Genomic DNA, 19682 nt, shown 5'->3' on the forward strand with positions numbered 1-19682 from the left:
TGTGTCTTCTCTGAGGTTGTGTGAGTCTTCAGTGATCTTCTGTCCGGGCCAGAAATTCCAGGAATTAAGTTCTCCTTTCCCTTTCTTCTGTCCACAACTTCCACTTAGTCGTATTGTTTGGTATTGTCCTTTCGTTATGTTTTAACAGTGAAGCAGCAGCAACATCTTTTGCCACCTGCCACCATGCTAATGTACTATTGCTTCTGTTTAAAGGAAAGAGCAGCAGCCCGAACCATCGCCAAGGTCTGTATCACTGCCACCGCGCCATCCCCATGCATTACCCGTAGATTTCTGTGTCCGTGTGTGCGTGTGTGTACCGTGTCGTGGTGCCATCGAGGGAAGCATTCTAGGTATTAACGTGCTTTTTTCTGTGCTGTGGCAGTCCGATGTATCTGCGTGTTACGCTGGACCTTAAATCATCTCTTTCTTCCAGTCTGCCTGGGGCTGTAGCTGTGAGGACAGGGAGGCCGGGGGGGCTAGAGAGGGGTGGGCAGAGCTGGCAGACACTTCTCCAGGGTGACAGGAGGGCTTTTGGTTTATGCTGCTTTTATTTTATTTTAAATTTTGTTGCTGGAGTTGTAGCTGAAACAGTATAACAGGCTGAGTGCCAATGGGTAGGTGATGCTTTGCTGACATCTCCATCACCTGCCGCCACACCAGGCAGCGGTGACGTGGGGACACAAAGCCATCACTGTGTCACCAACTTCTCCTGAGCCCCTCATGCTGCATGGACCTGCTGCTCTGTGGGACACAGGAGGGTTCTCTGACATGGCACGACATTGCGTGGCAGATATACCTTTTCTCCACCCCGTTCCCTCTGGCCTCCCCAGCTCTGGGTGCAGCGCGGTCCCTACTCCATCCTCCCCCTGCCTCGGGCCACCGTGCAGAGCGTGTCCGGTGGGCGCCTCTGGGACGGGGCGAGCACCTTCCAAGGGCACCCCGACACCTCACCTGGGGAGAGCTTTTCTCTATTCACACAGCCCAGGGAAAGCAACAGGGCTGGTATTTGGGATACTTTTAGGATACTTCTCATGCACTTAGAATTATTTAGTTCTGGGATTTTTTTTCCCCCTATATTTTCCCAGTTCTTTTAAGTAGTAATTCTGGAACTGAATCTGATTTTTCTTGAGAGGCAAGATGCAAAAGTGATGATCTGTGGGGATCATCTGCTTGGCTTTCAGATCTTCCATCTCATATCTCAAAACAGCTTACAGCCTAAATATTATGAACATTGAATATGTTTTCCAAAAGTGTAACTAGAGCCTGGCGTTTTGTAGATGTAACTTTCTGCTGTGCCTTTTAAGAGGCCAGAAACTAATTTTTCCCTGGCACAAAATCCAACCAAAGATATCTGGGTAGATATGGTGCTGACTAAAGGGAGGAAAATGTCATCCTTCCTTCCCCCTCTCCACTCTCTGCTTTTCAATTGAGCTTTTCTTTGCAAGCAGAACTTCTGTAGCACTCCATCCACTTCCCTGCCAAATAAACTAAATCTCCAAGATCATGTTTCAACCATCCAGATTTTTTTTCTTTCCTAGTTGAGGTCTCAGCCTGTGTAACTGGAGCGAAGGCTTTATTAAACCTGGCAGCATGACATGGGAAACGCTCTTTGGGAGAAGAGCGAGGCTGAAATCTTGGCCACTCGCCTGTGGCATCAGCAGGGTCAACATTTCATCCCAGGGACCTGGCTGTTCTGCTGCCCTGTCTCATACTTTGGGCACATCAAAGAGTAAATCTGCATTTCTCGCAGGTGTCTGACTGTGCAACGAGATAAAATATCTGTTCAACCCAATCAGCTCCATAACTAAGGAAATCTGAGGACTGACAGTCCCTTATGAGGTCACACCAGCCAGCATCCCTGCAATCGCAGGCACTGGTCTTATTTCTGAGGCAGTAGTCTTAATTTCTTATTTTGGAATCTCAGTCCTGTCTTGCAGGCTTCATTTTTACCAGGTTAGATATAATATTTTTTGGTAGAGACTACAGGTTTTTCCCTGCTCATTTTCAATATTGCTTTCTTAATCTTATGTCCCAGAAAAAGGAAAAATAGCCTTTCAGTGCCCTTATTCAGAGTATTTTTTACTGTATATAGCTCCTTCATCAGGGTCATTTCCAGATGCTACTTTCCTGCTCCTGTAGTGTATCCATCTCTACAGACACTGCTGGATTTTGTTGCCCTCTGTTGTAGGATGCTAAACCTGAACCACAGGAGTGCATAAGCTGAGGGTCTGCAGCTGCTGTGTAGATGGCATTAGAGTGTTTTCCATATTGTTTAGTTTAGCTGCCGCAGCAGAATCAAAGCTCTTTCCTTCTGTGTTTTGTTAGTGTGATTTCAATTCTACCCTCTCCCACTGCCCTTTTCCATCTGATAATGTCTCAGACCTCAGGAAGGAATTTTGCACAACAGTTGCTGTATTCAGGGAGCCCCAAATCACCTATTTTCCCAAATAAGTTTCTGGATTGTTTTTAAGTTCACATCCCAAATCTCCCACACACTTTAATTTCCAACAGCCTCCCAGTGATGCTTGGAGTTTGTCATCTTGTCCTAGAAAACTCATCCTGTATCTCAGCCCCCTGACAGATCTTCATCCAGCCGTGCTCCACCGCTGGTGACTCTCTCCCTTAGGAAACTCCGTGGGATGAATTGTCTCTTGCAGCAGACCCCAGCACCACACTTTTACTGCTTCAGCTGGTGAAGAATTTGCCTCTGTTTCCATTGATGTAAGGAAATGTAATCTGTCATCTGGAGATGGCTGGATCTTCCTCCCATTGTAGTAACGTGCAGGGAGTGGCTGATTTCCTATATCCCTCTTTCCATACCTGATCCACCACAAAGTCCTTTAAGAAAACAGAACAGAAACAGCCTTTTTCACTATTTTGCATCTTGATATGTTTTGAGTTAGAGAAAGGATGCTGGCATGGCTCATGGGAATGTGCTGTGCAGGACAAGTGTCACTTTTCAAGGTTGGGAAGCATCCCAAATGCCCTGTGGGGCAACTAGGGGAGGTCATGTCCATGCACCAGTGGTGATGCTGCCCTCTGGCTCCGGTGCTGCCATACTGTGCAGATTTCTGCTGGTTTCTGCCAAGCAGGCACTGGGACAGGCTGCTGCCCAAAGTGAGAGGACCTGGGGAGGTGATTGGGTTAGTGTGATGCAGGCTTGGGGTCACCTGGAGTTACCTGGGTGGCTTTTGATTTGGTCTTTGTGTAAAATGGGACAACTGAACTGAGAGACAGGTTATGTCCTTTCTCTATCGCTTCTGGTTATTTTTTTTTCACCATGAGCTCGTCTGCATCCATGACCAAGTACCAGGTCATGATGTGCTGACCTGCTCAGCGTGACAAGAGCTCACCTTCCCATGACATGGAACCCAGGCTGTGATAAGCAGAAAAGATGCTGGCCTTTCTCTACATGCTATGTACCTCTTCCCCCTTGTTATTTTCCTCCCTTTTTCTAAAATCTGCTTTCCAAAATCTGTTCTGTTGCCCATTGCTTTGGGTGCTGTGGCCACCCTTCCATGTGCCTTGGCCAGGAGAAGTGGCCACCTGCCCTCCCCCAGGTTGGCTGCTGCCGCAGGAGCAGTTAGTGCTCATCACACCTCCAAGGGCCCGAATCTGAGTCCTCTTCTGCCTCACAACCCCAGGGACAAGGGGCTGCTCTGGGCGGGGGGGCTTTTCTCACCTCTCCTGCTACAGAAAAGTAGCAAGTCAGAGTAGTAACGAGGTTTGATGATCCCGCGGTAATCAGGCTGGAAATTTGCTGTGGCATTTCGTCTCCATTTAATTTTGTCTTGCAATTGTAATGTCAAAAAGGCAAACGGATGGTTAGCCAGGACTATGAGGGCTCCTATATGAAATGTGTGCTTCAGATGCTCTTTAACAGATGGTTTGATAAACATTTGAAGGCATCCATGACCACATTTGTACTTCTTGAATTTTCCAAGATACGATTGGGTGAAAAGCTAAAAATGAATGAACCAAATGATCATAATAATACATTAATAGCAGAGAAAAAGAAACAGAAGGATTCTGGGGATCTGGGAAGCTAAAACTCAGATTACTTTGTCCAGCATGAGTTCAGTCCTGTAGGTAATGAGACAAACCTTTTTGAAAGGTTGTTATCAGCTGTGGTTTGTCCTTGACCTTAACGAGCTCAGCAAGACTTTGGACGTTATATCGAGTGAATGCTGGACTGGGCCACCTTGTAATGTGTGTGTATATCTGTGTGTATATCTATCAGTGTATGTATATGTCTGTCTGAGGTACACACAACATAAATATCTCCGTTCAGGGGTGTGATTAAGGCTTTTGTACGCACTGGAGGATGCCTTTGGTTGAGTCACTGGGTCCCTGCTCATCCAGCCCAGGGTGTCTGAGGTGTCACTGGCCACCACTGCCTGTGCAAAGTGGTGTCAATCACAGGAGCCTGATGGGCCATGGTAGCCTGGGTTAGCATTTGACCTTCTAACCACCTAAACTGGTGTCAGAGACTCATGCTGGGACTGACAGTAATCTGGAAATAATCAGTTGCCTTTAGGGGGAGCGGATTATTTGCACAGAAGGGACTGCATCCTTCCCTTGGGACTGCAGAGGAGACCGAGAGGAGAGAAACCTTCGTGTCTCCCTGAGGCTCTGCATGCTGAATATCCCACTACCACACCATGATGATCATACCCCAGCTCCAGAACAGCCCCGGGAGCACCGCCAGTCCCCGGGGCTCCCTGGGGTCCAGGGTCCCATCACGGGTACCAGAGGAGTCCCCGGCATGCAGAGGGTGGTGTTGGCTGAGCTTGCACGGGATGCCGCCAAGCAGAAGGATTTCTTGCAAATTCCTTCTGTGCGTGCCTGCGAGCTCCTCCGGTTGCTGAGTTCAAGTGTGAATTAAAACAAGGTTGGGTTTTTTATGCCCTTCAGCCTGTTCGGTCTGTCCATGAACTCAGCAAGCGATGCCCGTTGGTGGCCAGGTGGGACGATGGGGCCGCCTCACTCCCCTTGCGCAGGTCGAGGGCTGCTCCATGGCGTGGAGGACCCTGGTGGTGGTGGCCACCATCTCCTGAGGTCGTGGTGGCTATCATCTCCTGAGCAGCCATTTGGGACGGGCTCATGGGAGCTGTGGTGCTGCCTCAGCAAAGCCAGAGACTCCCAGCAGCAGCAGAGCCCATCTAAAAAGTGTTACAAAAAACAGATGCATGAACACAGAGGTTCAAATCCCTTCCCATGAGGGACTATGCCACACCCCATTTTTACCTTTTTATTGTTTTGTGGTTTTTTTTAATTCCAGGCTTAATATAATGCAAATAATTCAGTTTAACCAGCTCTCTTTGTGAGGTTTTTATTTGGAAAAAAAAAAAAAAAGAAGAAATTTGAACCTTTTGGATGTTGTTGTACAAACCAAGTTAAAGATCTGGCTCTATATGGCTTAGGCAATTAAAAAAGTATCATCTTTATCTGTTTAGAGGAAGAAGAGAATACCTTTTGTTTCCAATGCAGATGAACAAAATCATCCTGCAGGACTCAGTCAATTGTAGATGAACCAATGCCACCAATTCAATGCAGAATGAGTCATTGCTAATAATAACATTTATTGAGACAAATTTCAGAAACCTTTTTTTTTTTTTTTTAATTTGCTTTCCCACTTAACACTCAAACAGAAAAATCCTGTCATGAACCCGGCCCTCAAAACACCTGTCTTTTAAACCTAGAGTCAGTAATCGAAAGTTTCCTGTCTGGCATTTGCTTCCAGGTCTAATTTCTACTCTCCCCTCATTTCCAGTAAAAGCAAACCGTGCAGAGAGTCACTATGCGGATGCTGCTCAGGAAACTCTAGGTACCACGGGAAATGCGTCGCACGGAACTAATCAAAAGCTGCACGGCTCATTCTCCCTCTGCCCTGCTACCACCTGTTCTGATCACTTCTCTGCTTAATAGAGGTACTAGATGAGTAAAAAAAAAAAAAAAAGGTGAAAGAGCCTCCCCATCACCCACTCAGAAATTAGAGGCTTTCTTGCCTGCTAATCATGCAGAATACGTGATTTGAAGAGATGAGGATGGGGAATTTGGTCTGGGCCAGCAAGCCAGTGTCTGCTCAGCAATGAAGGAGGCCAGGAGTTGAAGATTAACAAATTATGGAAATTTTTTTTCAAAAAATTAATCAATTTTTTTTTTTGTGACCCCTTCCTGTTGCTCCATCCTTTTTCAAGGTCCAGGGAATCCTTGCAAATTGAATTGTGCTGTGCAGCAATATCAAGTTAGTAGCATGAGAAACACCACCTTCCTACCGCTGCTCAATCACCGTTCCTTTGGCTCTCTCAACACCACAAATTGACCTTTTCCAGTCTTGTGGCCTTTGGAAGCCATGACTTGCCTGTCTAGCACCTCTACTACGCAGCTAGAGAAGGACTAATCTCAGCCTGTCCCACCAGACATAGGGGACACGGGTTCCCCTTGGCCTTGACATTGGCTTTGTGAATGGTTCTGTTTCTCAGTCCCATGGGGAACAGGTAGCTAGAGCAGGGGCTTTCGTACCAGCAGTGTTTTCATCTTTTTCATCAAGCTGACAGCCGTTAGGTGTCTTCAGAGAATCCCCAACAAACATCCCTCAGTGCACCCATCTGATGGCCACAAGGGCACACAGATACCTATATCTTATTTTGTTTATTTTACACTGGAAGAGTCTCTTCCCCTTCCCCAGACTCTGCTTCTCAGCAGCAAACATGCACTTCAATGCAGCGAGGCCCGGAGTTTGCATGCAGTGAATGCTGGCAGGGGGTCCCCAGCGCAGGAGTGACAGGACACCCAGTGATGCCGCATGCTTGTGGAATCGAATTTCTGCATGCTCTTTTTTTGGAGTCCGTTTGAATTCTCAAAATCACCAGTCTCTGTCTCCCTCAGAAAGCCACCAAAAAGAAATTTTAAAAAGTACATGTATCTCTGGTTTTCTTCATTAATTGTTCCAACTTGTATATTTTCTTTTCTTGCTATTTTTGTCCCTGCTGGCTGTTTTTATTATTTGTCAGACTAGAGGCCAGGACTTGTGCCTGAGACTTGCGTGTGTACCAGAAGATCAGAAGTAGTTTGGTAAATCCCATCTCTGAGTGGGTAATAGAGAGAAGGGGGCATGATCTAGAGTTCATAATAAGCAGTTCTCTATGGTAGGAAATACCCTGTGTCTGGATAAATACTCTGAATTTTTGAGTTAGCCTCCTGCTGTGCATTTTGACAGTGCTGTGGAAGTTCATCCTTGAACAAACTGGTTTAAATATTGGGCAATCATCAGTTGTGAAACAGCATTTCAATAGTTTTCCAAATGGCAAAGATTTGGTCAATAGTCTAGCTAATAAATAAATAAATATATATATATCTCCTGACTTTTGCAGGGTTTTCATTTGCCAGGTGAGGTTGTTTTATCCTTGGAGGTAGAGGAGGGACCCCTCCCCAGAGAAAGGCTCCTTTCAATTGCTTAACTTTGAGGTTGGTTTTGGCAGAGATTAAAACAAGCGGTGATATTCGTAATGCTGTCCTCTCACCTGTCCATGTCTGGTTCTGTTTTCTGGAAAATCAGCCACTCTGATCTTTGTCTTCCTTGCATGTCTTCCTAGGCATGATTTTTTTAAGTGGTAAATCCAGTATATTTTTTTCTATTTTCTACTGAATTCCTTCCCACTGTGGTCCTCATTTCATCTTCCCCATCTTGAGTCCTGCAAGGGAAAGGGAGGATGAAACAAATAATTATCTCAAGATCTTAATCCATTGGAGACCCTGAGAAGGAGGCTTACAGGCTGTGGCTCTTCTAGTCAAAAAGGAGTCTTGAGCTCTGGAGTAGCTACAAGAGCATCTTTGTTACCTGCATCTGTCCTGAATGTAGTGTTTTACACACTGTGCTTTAGTAAAACCATAGGTTAACCTTGAAGGGATTTAAAAATAATTAAAATGTCTTGTTTTCCTGGCCCCTGGGGCTGCCTGTAAACCCCCACCACACAAACTCATGGGGGCAGATGCCAGCGCTTTGATGTACCTAAGGCTGAGTGCTAAAAGCCATCATCTAGGATGCATATAACGAAATAACTGCAAACCATGAGGCAATCATGGAAAACTCAGTGTAGTTAAATTAATAGAAAACTCCTTAGAAGCTGTGGTTTCTTAATGTACTAAACCAATGGTCTCTAGTCAATAAATGCAATAATGCATGCATTTTTAGAGAGTAATGTAACTATACCAAGCCAGATTAGTAAGTCTATCAAATTCTGCTTTGTAAGATACTTTCCTGGTGTCTGCTCAGAGGGATGAAGGCACCGCAGAGACCTGCTAGTGGGAAGGGGCACACGGAGCAGTGAAGGTGTTTGCAGAGCCCTTGCCCGGGCTGCAGGGAGAATATTTCTTGAAATCTTGTTTGGGAATAATCAGCCAGCTCAAAGATGCAATCTAGATGCTTTGCTTTGCTCCTGAAATGCAAAACAACTGAGCTGGCAAATAGCAAAAGGTTGCAAGAAAATGTAGATTGTGTGTGACGTGGTGTTTGAGAGCGCTCAACATTGGTTTGGAGAAAAACCGCTGTGTGCTAGGGAGAGAGGGGTGATGGGATAACTGCAAAACACTGAAGGCCAAGGTTAAAGATGAATCTGGCTCCAGTGTCCCTTTGCTGACCTCAGGCCCCCTGCTCGGCTGGGCTTTACATGGTGGCCATGGGGATGGTGGGGCTCTGGTCTTTCCAGTTGTGATTTCAGTGCCTCCCTTCAACCCGAGTCTAACAAGGTGCTTGTGCACAAGGATGAGATGAGAGCTTACTCACCATGACACAGATCCCTGGCTGACCTTTTGTTTTCTTCACACCCAGGTTGTTCTGCTTTAACAATTCCCTTCTCTGGGCTGAATTCACCTTTGCAAGCGTTTTTCTGAAATCAGGCTTGAGCCTGGTCCTCTCTTGGTTTCTGCTCTAGTCATGGCAAGTTTTGCACACACAGATGTACTTTCTGTTCCTTCATGTCTCAGTAATAGGTTTCTGTCTTTTATTTGCACCTGAGACCAGACCGGAGCCTAGGGATAGCCACGAAGGCTGTCGTTCACTCCTGCCTGGTTTTAACAAGCTGTTCTCAAGCGCCATGAGCTCAGCACAAGTTCTGGATTAAAAAGCAGCCTCATTTCCCAACAGGAGATAACCTCTTTCTCCTGGCCATAGCTTCTCCAATGAATGAACACTGTTACTGGTTGAGTTCATGTGCAGACATGGATCTGACTGTTAGTCCAGCTCGGTTTGGCTGGTGTTTGCTGACTGCAAAATGAAAGGAGAAAATTAAACAATTACTCAAGTATAGTTAAAAACCAGTGATAGGAAGTTACAGGTGATGCTTTTTATTAATCCAAAATTATTGCTAATGTAACGAGTCCACATTTTTTTAGAAGTGCTGATTTAATACTATAGAGAACTGAAGAATGAAGCCAAATTCAGAGAGTTTCAAATTGGAAGTTCAGACCCCAGCATCCTAAGGAGGCTGATTGGCAGCTCACTTAAGGGTTAGTTCTCATGTGTTTTGCTGCTGAGTGCTGGGCCCTTGGTCCTACAGGAACCTGAATGCAAAATCCGCTAAAGCAGTGAGCACCTTTCCATCAGCTGTGGGGCCATGGATTGATCAGTCTTTCAGTGTTCACCCAGAGTGGGCTCTCATTTTCTGACTGGCAGCAGAGAAAAAGTTCAACTCAGTTTCTGTTAAACTCAAGTCAAAAGCTGAAAGTTTTGTAAACCTTCCCTAAAAGTCAGCCTGGAAACCTTAAAATTTTTTTGTTATGTTTTTAATGGTTGCCAACTGCAAGTGGTTTTGAAGACCCAGGAACTGAAGCTCGGCCCATTATGCTGTTCTAGCTTCCCATAATCTTTGGTTGTAAAGCCACAGTTTTCTTCCCCTTTTCCCTGGGCTGAGCAGGGCTCCTGCCCCACGCTCACACCACCCTTAGATGTCACGATCACAAGCATCAGTTGGTGTCGTGGTGTGTGGCTGGGTTAGTGCTTTCCTCATGTCCGTGTCACTGACTCATACACCTTCCACCAAACAGAGGCTCATTTACCATCTGCTTGAGTGACAGCAAAACACCACTTCTCTGAGACACTGCGTCACTCTGCATGACTTTCTGGTTGATTAAGAACATGATCTTGGATTAGCTGACTACATATATCTCTATATATGTCTATGTTTCTTTTGGGCTCTCTCCTACCAGCTCCTGCAGACCCCAACAGCATCTTGCTCTGCAGGAATTGTACTTGCATGTCATTCCAGGTGTCATTTCCAATGAGAGAATTGCATGGCAGAAGGAATAATGCATTAAATTGTTCATATCGTTTCATGTTGTCAGTGTTAAAACAAAGAAGTTACATCAGGTGTGAGGCTTTTTTCCGAGTAGTGAGTACTCAGGAACAAGACCCATCCATATCTTAATTGCTCATCAGATTTCTAAGTGATTTTTAATGTGTAGAAGTGTTGCACCTTGTGCTGTCAGCCTTAAAACTCTTTGCTCATGTTCCTCACTGAGTTCAATGCTTTCTTTTTTGCCTTTTGTGACGATTCTGGCAAATATTTGCACCACATTTATTGTGATTTAGGATCAAATGGCAAATAAAATTTTAATCTGATTTCTAATCCAAGAAACGCAGAATGAGAATTGCTTTTAAACCTTTGGCTCATTATGTGTGATGATTTTGGTAGCATGAGTGACTAAGGCTTACATCCAGAAAGGTATTTAGGCACACGCTTGTTCCCAGATTCCTGTGGGTTTGTGCCTCTGATCTGATTTTCAGCTCTGCTGAACGTCAGTTGGTCCCACGGCTTTTGGCCAGGCTGGTGGGCAGCACACTGGCAAGGAAATCTCTAGCACTTACCTGAATTAAAAACGCAGTGTTAATTGGATTAATTTTGCTTTTTTTTAACTCGGTCATGAACAAATTTTATGTTCTCTCAAACGTATCTTTAACTCAAAATTGTTGCCCAGCCGATGGCCACAGATCCCCCTGCTCCCCATTCCCGGGATCCCACTGTGCTACTCAGAAAATCCTGCCCAAGCACCTTTCTCTCCCTGTAAATGTTCAACATCTCGCAATGTAAAGTGACTTTGTAAAAATAGCACCTACTTACTCAACAGATCTGTTTCCTGTGTGTCTTCAAGTCATATTTTCTTCCTTTACTGACAAAAATGAATGTCTGTTCCTGTCAGCAAGGTCCAACTGGGGAAAAGGGAGCTGCTTCAAATATCAGCAGCTAAATTCTGATTGAAGAAGCTCGTGGCAGTTTTGAATGCTCAGGAGAATTGTTTGATCCTGAATTTTAAGGTGATGCTGCTGAGAGACAGAAAAAAAAACCCAGGTCTTTGGTTGGTAACCTGGTAATCTTATGTGGAAATTGAAATTCCTGCCATGTTCTTCTCGCAAATTGAGTCAGAGCATTTGCAGCAAAATGATGAGTGGCTACTGCAGTGGTACAGGGTACTGGAATTACACCCGAGGTTTTACTCTCTTCTGATTTGCCTATACATAAAATATTAGCTACTTGTGCAAGTGCCTTGCACTGGTTGTATGTCTGTTAGTGTATTTTAATAATCAATTGCTATTCAGAAAATATCAAATTATCTGAAACTATTTGCCGTTTGGTTTCCCCAATGCTGCCTCTATAAAGTTTGCACTTTCATAAAGATTCACAGAATCTTTTTGTTTTGCAATTTTAGTGTGAAAATTCGTCAACTTCATTTGGGTGAAAGTTTTTAATAAAAAAATTCAGAATTTGGAGGATAGTCAGAACTGGCTCAGTAGAGTATTTCTCAGTGTGATCATCTCTGTTTCTGGAGAGATCTTATTTTCAAACCATAATTACGAGATTTTAAAGAAATCAGATTCTAATAGAAAAAAGAACACAATAAAATGCTACATTCTGTAAAATTTTGCTTTGCATGTTTATTACGCTCATAGCAGAGCTGCAGATAGATGGCAGTTAGCCTTTAGGCTGAAACTTGATAGGGTACAAAGAGTTACATACTGAGTGTTGGTATTTAAGTCTTTGAATATAAGACTGGAAAAAGAGGAACTCTTTGGAATATATAAAAAGGGTTGATCATGTTTTAAGAGGCAGGAAATACAGGAGCTGAAGAAAGGGAGAGGACAGGTCTGAGCAGCACAAGTGAAGTGTTGCCAAGGAAGTTAGAAGTTTAAGATAAAGGCCTTTTTTATTGGTATTTTTGTATTAGATCTAGGGCTTAGGAAGGCAGTTGTGAAAGAAAAGCTTCCTCGCTCATGATCGGAACCGATCAGTGATTTAAGGAATCATAACCTCATTGTTTAACGTCATTCTGTCCCGCCAGCCCTGGCATCCCACGAGGGGCTCCTGTTTAAGTCCTCATTATCTTCTTTCTCTTAATAATCATTCTCATTTCACTCATTACGGCGAAAACATTTCTACAAGATTTCTTAAAAAAAATAAAATAAAGAAAATAAATATATATATATTTTTTAAAAAGCCAACAGCAAAACTCCATCTTACTGCTGCTTGGAAGTGCTCTTGGTTTCTAATGGCTGGTGGGGAAGGACTGCGTGGTTTCCAGAATGACTCCTCCTGCTGTCTCCTTTTTGTCTTTGTTTCAACGTGTTTCTCTGAACAGTCAGAAGGTCAGTTTGAAAGATCGTGTCTTCTCCAGTCCCCGCGGTGCTGGCACCAAAGGGAAAGGCTCTCCACAGGCTCAGGGCATCCGGAGGTCCCCCAGCGCTGACCAGAGCATCGAGGACAGCCCCAGCAAAGTGCCCAAGAGCTGGAGCTTTGGAGACCGCAGCCGAGCCCGCCAAGCTTTCCGCATCAAGGGAGCAGCGTCACGGCAAAACTCGGAAGGTGGGGGCTTGGAGTGATGTGCCAGATCCCAAATCCCCATCTGGCCCTGACATCCTCTTCCTCCCCACCTAAGAAGGTGCCAGCCAGTGTCCTTCCGTAGGTTTCCTTTCCCTTGTAGTCCTTTAGTTTGGGCTATAATAAGAGATAAGAAAACCCCCGCTGACACCCACGATAACGTATATAGAATCATAGAATTGTTTTGATTGGAAAAGACCTTTAAGATTGTGAGTCCAACGGTTAGCAATCTTGATATACAGCTGCTAGAAGGACGATACCTGATCTCAACAGAAAATGGTGGCTTTTGTCTGGAAAGCTTTTAATAACATTCCACATAAATTTGAATTCAACACTAGCACATCTACTAGTATGAAATTTTGGAGCCCCTATTAGACAGAATATTTAAATTGCTTTTAACTTCATGGTTCAGAGAACAAAGTCCCGAGTTGGACTCGATGATTCTTGTAGGTCCCTTCCAACTCAGGACATTCCGTGATTCTGCTATTTAGAAGCAAGTTTTTTATTAATATGAACTTCAGCACAGGTGAAACTACTACATTTATCCACATTCAAGTAGGAATTAAAGAAATCAGTAAAATAAAGGACACTTTATGTATATAGGGATGGGGAAAGGAGGAAGTCATAGAATCATAGGATGGTTTGGGTTGGAAGAGAACTTCCCAGCTCCCTCAGTGCCACCCCTGCCGTGAGCAGGGACATCTTCACCAGCTCAGGTTGCTCAGAGCCCCATTCAGCCTGGTCTGGGATGTCTCCAGGGATGGGGCATCGAGAGATGGGTGAGAGCTGCAGTTGGTATTGCTGGATGTCACCTTAGCCCATCTTGAGAAATGCTTCCATCAGAATGCTCTGCAATGATATCTCCACTGCTTCCCCCTGGGATTGCTGTTTGTGAGCCAGCTCACTCTCTCTTACATGGGAAATAGTAATGCATTGCCTTTAATTCTCCCTCTCCCAAACCCAGAAGCAAGTCTCCCTGGAGAAGACATTCCTGATGAGAACAAAAGCTGCAACTGCGAGTTTGTGACGGAAGATTTGACACCGGGACTGAAAGTCAGCATCAGGGCTGTGTGGTAAGAGAGGTAGAGGGGGAAAGAGGTCCAGAAAAATAAATATTAGGGAAAAAAAAAGAAATTTAAAGTCCAAGCAGAGGTGGCAAATGCTGAAATGTCTGTGCTGCAGGCTGATTTTCTCCTGGGTGGCCTGCCTTCCTTTACAGAAAATTCTGCCAGAAAAGGCAGTTTTTGCTGAGGGAAGGAATAAACACAGAGACAGGAAAATCCCCTGCAGGGATGAAGCCAAATGATCATTCTCACCAGCTCTGGGATTTAATAAACTGACATTAATAAGCTGACATTTATAAAGGCAGTGCAGAGAGGACGCTTGCGTAACTGATGGTCCAAGGGACATCAGGGACCCCCCATCACAGACAGGGCTTCAGTCACCAGCCCCTGCAATCCCCTTCCTCTCCCTATTGCCGCATCCTTTCCCAAACCTGCAGGGTTGGGATTTGTTCCATTTTTCCCTTCAAAGCAGCTCCCTGAGTTGTTTTTTATCTGCCGCGAAGCAGGTCAGGATGCCACCCAGAGACTATATTTTCTCTTTCCTCTCCATCTCCTGCAGCATTATGAGATTTCTTGTCTCCAAGCGCAAGTTTAAGGAGAGCCTTCGGCCCTACGACGTGATGGATGTCATCGAGCAATATTCTGCCGGTCACCTGGACATGCTGTCCCGGATTAAAAACCTTCAGGCCAGGCAAGAGACCCCTCTCTTTGCTTCATTTTTTTCACTGTTTTTTGTTCATCGTGGGGGTATTGCCAGGAGAGAGACACTTTCCTTTGCAGCTACAACTTATTCTTTTTCTTCCGAAGGGAAAACCTCAAGGAAAACATTGATGCTTGTGGCTGGAACCCACAGCAATGAGCAGGACAGGGACTGCAAATTAGGGATGATTTACCACTAAAACTCCCTTACTGCCCCAGGACAAACCCACAAAAATCACAGCTCATCCTTCCACTTTATTTTGGGAGTTTCTGTCATTATAGTATATAATAGTTTTTTATATATATATATATGTATATATGTATATAGTTATTATGGTATATAATAGGCATATCTCTCTGGTCCTCCTGGCAGGGTAGCAAAGGTATGGAGCCTCCGTTTTAAGGCTAATATGGCTAATTTGGTACCTTTCTGGGAGTGATACAGAATAAAACCCGGTGTGCTGGTTGTGACCCTGCTGCTGCAGGGCGGTGGGGAAGCAGCAGCTCTGTCCCGCTGTGGGATGCTGTTGGAGGAGAAATCCCTCCTCAAATGGCAAGTCTGCCAAAAATACATGCAGGGAGGTTTAGCCAAGCAGCATTTCAGCCTCTGCACTCAAATTTTAAGGGGAGGTGATCTAGTTTTAGTAGGGAAAGATGTGAAAAAGGGAAAAATGGAACAGAGAAGAGCATTTAAAATTTCATTTTCTGCTATGATCACCCCAGATGAATTTGGTCTCTTGAACAGAGGATCTGACTCAAACCTTTTTGTCTGGCCATTCCTCCCCCAGCCCTGATGTCCCACATTGAAAACTGAACCCCAAACCCCTAACACCCCCTGGCTGTGTCAGCTCAGCATAAGTAGCCCCGGTTCTGCTGAGCTCGAAGGACACCCAGAACAGAGGCAGAGCTTGGCCATAGGCTGTCTCCAGTCAAAATAATTTACTATTTACTTTTACCGTTGGAGAACAGAAGTATTTCTCTTGATGGCTGTGGCAGCTCAGCTTCCTCTGGAAGCCATTGGGGAAGTTTTCTTTTAATTTCAAACCCATCTAGGTGCCTGGTAGAGTCACCAAATGTGCAAAAAAAAATGTGCTTGAGCATGTGAAGAGCTAATATGAACTCAAAGAATGGAACAAGAAATTGTCTTAGGTAAAAGAGGAATCTCTCTTCTGTTAATCTCTTAGAGATCATTTTAACTCTGCTCTTTTTGATGTGCAAGCAGCAGAGGATACTTCTGCAGTGTTGCTGCACGCTGTGCGTTTCCGATTTGTGGATATGCAGCCGGAAGATAAATTCTCCGTTGCGATGGAGACTAAAATATTCTGGAGAATTTCCTCTCTTTGAGCCTCTCACACCTGTTCAGTACGAATTCAATGATTATAGATCCAAGACATGTAGCTAAATCTGGAGAGGGAAGAAGAGAAGGAGATTTATATTTTCTAACTTTAAAAACCTGAAACATGAGGCTTCCAGGCTGCCTCTGCAGTGGGTAGTGAGCCATTGAGGTTGTCATCTCCACTGGCTCCAGGTGGAACACCTGAGTCTCAGCCCCTGAGCTGGTGTGGCAGACTGTCTCACCACCCACCCAAATATCCCATGGTCAATCCTTCAAGGTGAAGTGCTGCAAACATAAAGTGGTTTGGTTGGCTGATTTTGGGGGCCTGGGGTAAGGAATGGCACCTCTCAAAGACCACACTGAATTCTCCTCTTTGCTGTACCCGTGGGACTGTGAGGCTGAGGTTCCTGAGGCTGGACTAGGCTATCCACCCCAGTGCAGGGACGTCAGGAGGACCAGGAGCTGCTTTAAAAGTGTGAATTAGCTGGGATCCAGGCCTACCAGGCATCTTCACTGGTTTCACTGTCCCCAGTGAGCAGAAAAACAGTGACAGTGATGGGAGCAGAGCCCCTTGGGGTCATCCTTTAAAGGACTCATCATCACAACCAGGTGTGCACCAAGGGGTCCCATGGCTGGTCACCTGCCCAGTACAACTGGAAGGGCCACCCTGTAGACTTGTGCCTGGAGTGGCCATGGCCGATGTTGGGACATGACCAACTGGTACCAGAAGTACAGTGCACCCATGTGGTGGAACCCAGGGGGGCTGTCACAGGGTGATATCAAAGAACAGATATTTTTATTTCCCTTCAGCAATCAAAGCACTATGTTCTCCCTGCCAGCTCAGCTCAAGGCTGGCTGTGGTCTCCTGTAGCCAGGGCTTTGGTGGATGAAAGCTGCATTCCAGCAAATTTCTGGGGTGTTTACATGCACTTTCCTCTTTAATCATTAATGCCTGTGTCACTGTGGTGTGTCTGTAATGTGCTTTTTTCAGTGTCGTGTTCACACTGTCTTGTGTCTCATCCTGAAACCTTGCCAACCATGGATGTCTCCATTCATTGAGTCGTACAATCCCACAGCGTATCTCTCCAACCCCAATGGCTCGTGCTTTTCTGACCTACCTGAGGATGTGTTTGTTATCAGGCAGTGGACCTGAAAGAAGAATTAATTTATATTGTTTAATATCCAATCACCTCAATGGGATATTGCTACACATATGCAAATATATTCCAGAGGGTAAAGCATGTTGCCTACTCTATCTGGGGTGGGGAGATCTCCTAATGATTTTTCAGTGGTGCCTAAATCTCCAAATTTGTCCCCAGGGTGGGTGAGACTCTGGCTTTCACCAACAACCAGGTGGTAGGACAGAGCCTTCTGTTTCCAGCAGAATATATTTTCAACTTCTCTCTCTTTCTGTCTCTCTGTTTTTCTGTTTTTCAGTTGTTTCTTTCTGTAACTTCTCTGACCAACTTTTCTCTACGTGTTGCTTCATTATGCATTTTGCTCGTGTCTTTTTCTTATTTACTTTGCCAGGATAGATATGATTGTGGGTCCCCCGCCCCCTTCAACTCCCCGGCATAAGAAGTATTCAACCAAAGGACCCATGTATTCTTCCAAAGAATCTCCCCAATACTCGCCTAGGTTAGGATTCACCAAAATGCCATTTTCTCTGGATTTTTTTTCATTTGCTTAATGTCAAACCCCTTTCATGCCAGTTATATGACGGCATTTTTTGTTTAGTGGTGCAGCTTGCTAAATCACGACTCAGAAGGGTTTGCTACTCTGGGGATGCTCTGATTTATTTTCAGTAATGAGCTTTCACACCAGGCAAGCCAAAGGAAAAAAAACAAAACAAAAAAGGGACATTCATAGAGTCACCAATAACCATCAGTTTCTTCAGCTAGTGTATTTTCTATTTTCAGTCTTCTTCTAGGCGTTAGAAAGCAAAATCTTATCTTTTTAAAAATCTCATATTTTATCAGGCTGTCTTCAAATGTAAAAGGTGAAATATTTACCCACAAAGCCAATGTAAACCGAATGATCTCCTTTCTGAAAGATTAAACACTGCAGCTCGTTGCACTATGAGATGAGTTTACTTCAGTGGACAAAGTAAGAATGAAGTGTTTCCAACCTGTGAACACAGTGGGCTCTTTTTCTTGCTGATGCAACTCTATCAACCATGGGGGAAAAAATGTTAAAATTTTACAAACATGGGACTTAGATTTAAAAAAAAAAAAAAAAAAATCCTGATTTTGCAAGGAAAAAGAAGAGCAGGAATCAAACCAAGCCCTCAGTCACACAGCGAGATTTTTCTCATTGTCCCTATGAAGTTCTCTCCGTAGGTAAAACCTCAAGCTGATGCCATGAGGAACATATTTTCAGTGAAGTGCCCGTTTTAGGGCATCCTGAGGTCTGATCAGCAGAGCCATGAGCTGAGCTCTATTTTCACCTTGTATTGAGACCACTGGAGCACAAGACAGGTGTAAATATTTGCCAGAAAGACCTTTTCCATGCACAAATAGTAGATGATTTTGCTATGCAACAAGCTTACCCTCAAATATTATTTTTCTCAATATATTTGTCCTCCCTAAGAGTCAATACATGACAAATCTCTTGATTTTTGTTTAAGCTGCTCTGAGTAATCTTCACTAGAGGAATGTGAGTAAAAGGAATATTGAAAGTTTACTTTTCTCCAGAAGCCCCAAGCTTTATGCTTGGGAAAAAGATGCCCTCAGAAAAACATTTTTCGCATTTCTCCTCCTTGCCAAATGATGAGGCCCAAAACTAGTTTTTAAAAATGAAATAATTTTCTTCTCTTCAGCAACATTTTGATTTTGTACTAAAAATACATATTCAAATGGATTTTGTTGTATTAAACCTATAATATTAGGTGTGCAACAAGCCTTCACTAGAGGCAAGATTTTCACATGAAAGCTTGTGCCTTGTACACAGAAAAGCTGATAGATGGGGAGGAGGCCTCAAACTGGGAGATTTATTTTATTCACTCCAGATCTGTTGCTATATTATCTTAATGGTAATGACTTCCAGCCCTGTCCCCTATTTTTACAATTTCTAATACTGATGGCCAGATAAAAAATCTGTTCATACACACCCCCTGGGCTCCTTGGACATTAAGCCTTTTTTTTTTTGTATATAATTACTACCTTTTAAAATTAATTATCTCATTTGTTCATTATTGAGCTGTGCCTAAGAGGCTCCAGAGAGCAGCAGAACACAGAAAGCTGCTGAAATCTCTGCTCCCACCCATTAAAAGACTTATGCTCTGTCTAATTTTTGGCATCTGCATCCTCCCACGGACACCTTTTTAGCCTGCACACCCCTGTTTTAGCCAAATGCTGCCCAGATCATATGAAAACACCCAGTGAAGGAAGAGAAACAAAGCCGAGTGATGTCCCATGAGATATCCGAACCCCGTGGGTTGTGTTGTGATGCTCAGCCTCAAGTTTTCTGCATGGAGCTCCCAGCAAAGGCAACTGGATATCAGTGGATGTCCACACTGTGGTTTGACTGAAGTTGTTTGCTCCGTGCTGTGCACACAGGCAATTTGGCTGAAATTCCCCTAATCAGCTGATTAAACATGCAATAGGTGCAACCTCAGCTGTGATTTTTAGGCAAGGGCAAACTTTATTGCCAAATGAGGAGGTAAGTAGCCGGTCCTGTGACATGGATGAAGGGGGTTTGGCTTCAATGCCT

The 19682-nt window shown here is 44.4% G+C and overlaps 1 protein-coding gene across 3 annotated transcripts in view; it reads left to right on the forward strand.

Annotated features, from left to right (window-relative positions):
- The window catches only part of KCNQ2 (potassium voltage-gated channel subfamily Q member 2), a gene marked incomplete at both ends in the record, with an annotated part of 63516 nt that overhangs the window by 38829 nt on the left and 5005 nt on the right, over positions 1 to 19682 (forward strand). The window contains 6 exons of one of the 3 annotated variants that reach the window (XM_082065686.1): positions 214 to 243; positions 5774 to 5827; positions 12634 to 12857; positions 13837 to 13945; positions 14496 to 14627; positions 17502 to 17609. In XM_082065686.1, coding sequence (XP_081921812.1) covers positions 214 to 243; positions 5774 to 5827; positions 12634 to 12857; positions 13837 to 13945; positions 14496 to 14627; positions 17502 to 17609 — 657 coding nt within the window. Of the gene's footprint in view, positions 1 to 213; positions 248 to 5773; positions 5828 to 12633; positions 12858 to 13836; positions 13946 to 14495; positions 14628 to 17501; positions 17610 to 19682 lie in introns of all 3 variants that reach the window. The other 2 variants (XM_082065687.1, XM_082065688.1) reach the window with 2 other exon arrangements.

The sequence above is a fragment of the Streptopelia decaocto genome (assembly GCF_964273445.1).
Source record: "Streptopelia decaocto genome assembly, chromosome: 14".
In the NCBI taxonomy this organism is placed as follows: domain Eukaryota; kingdom Metazoa; phylum Chordata; class Aves; order Columbiformes; family Columbidae; genus Streptopelia; species Streptopelia decaocto.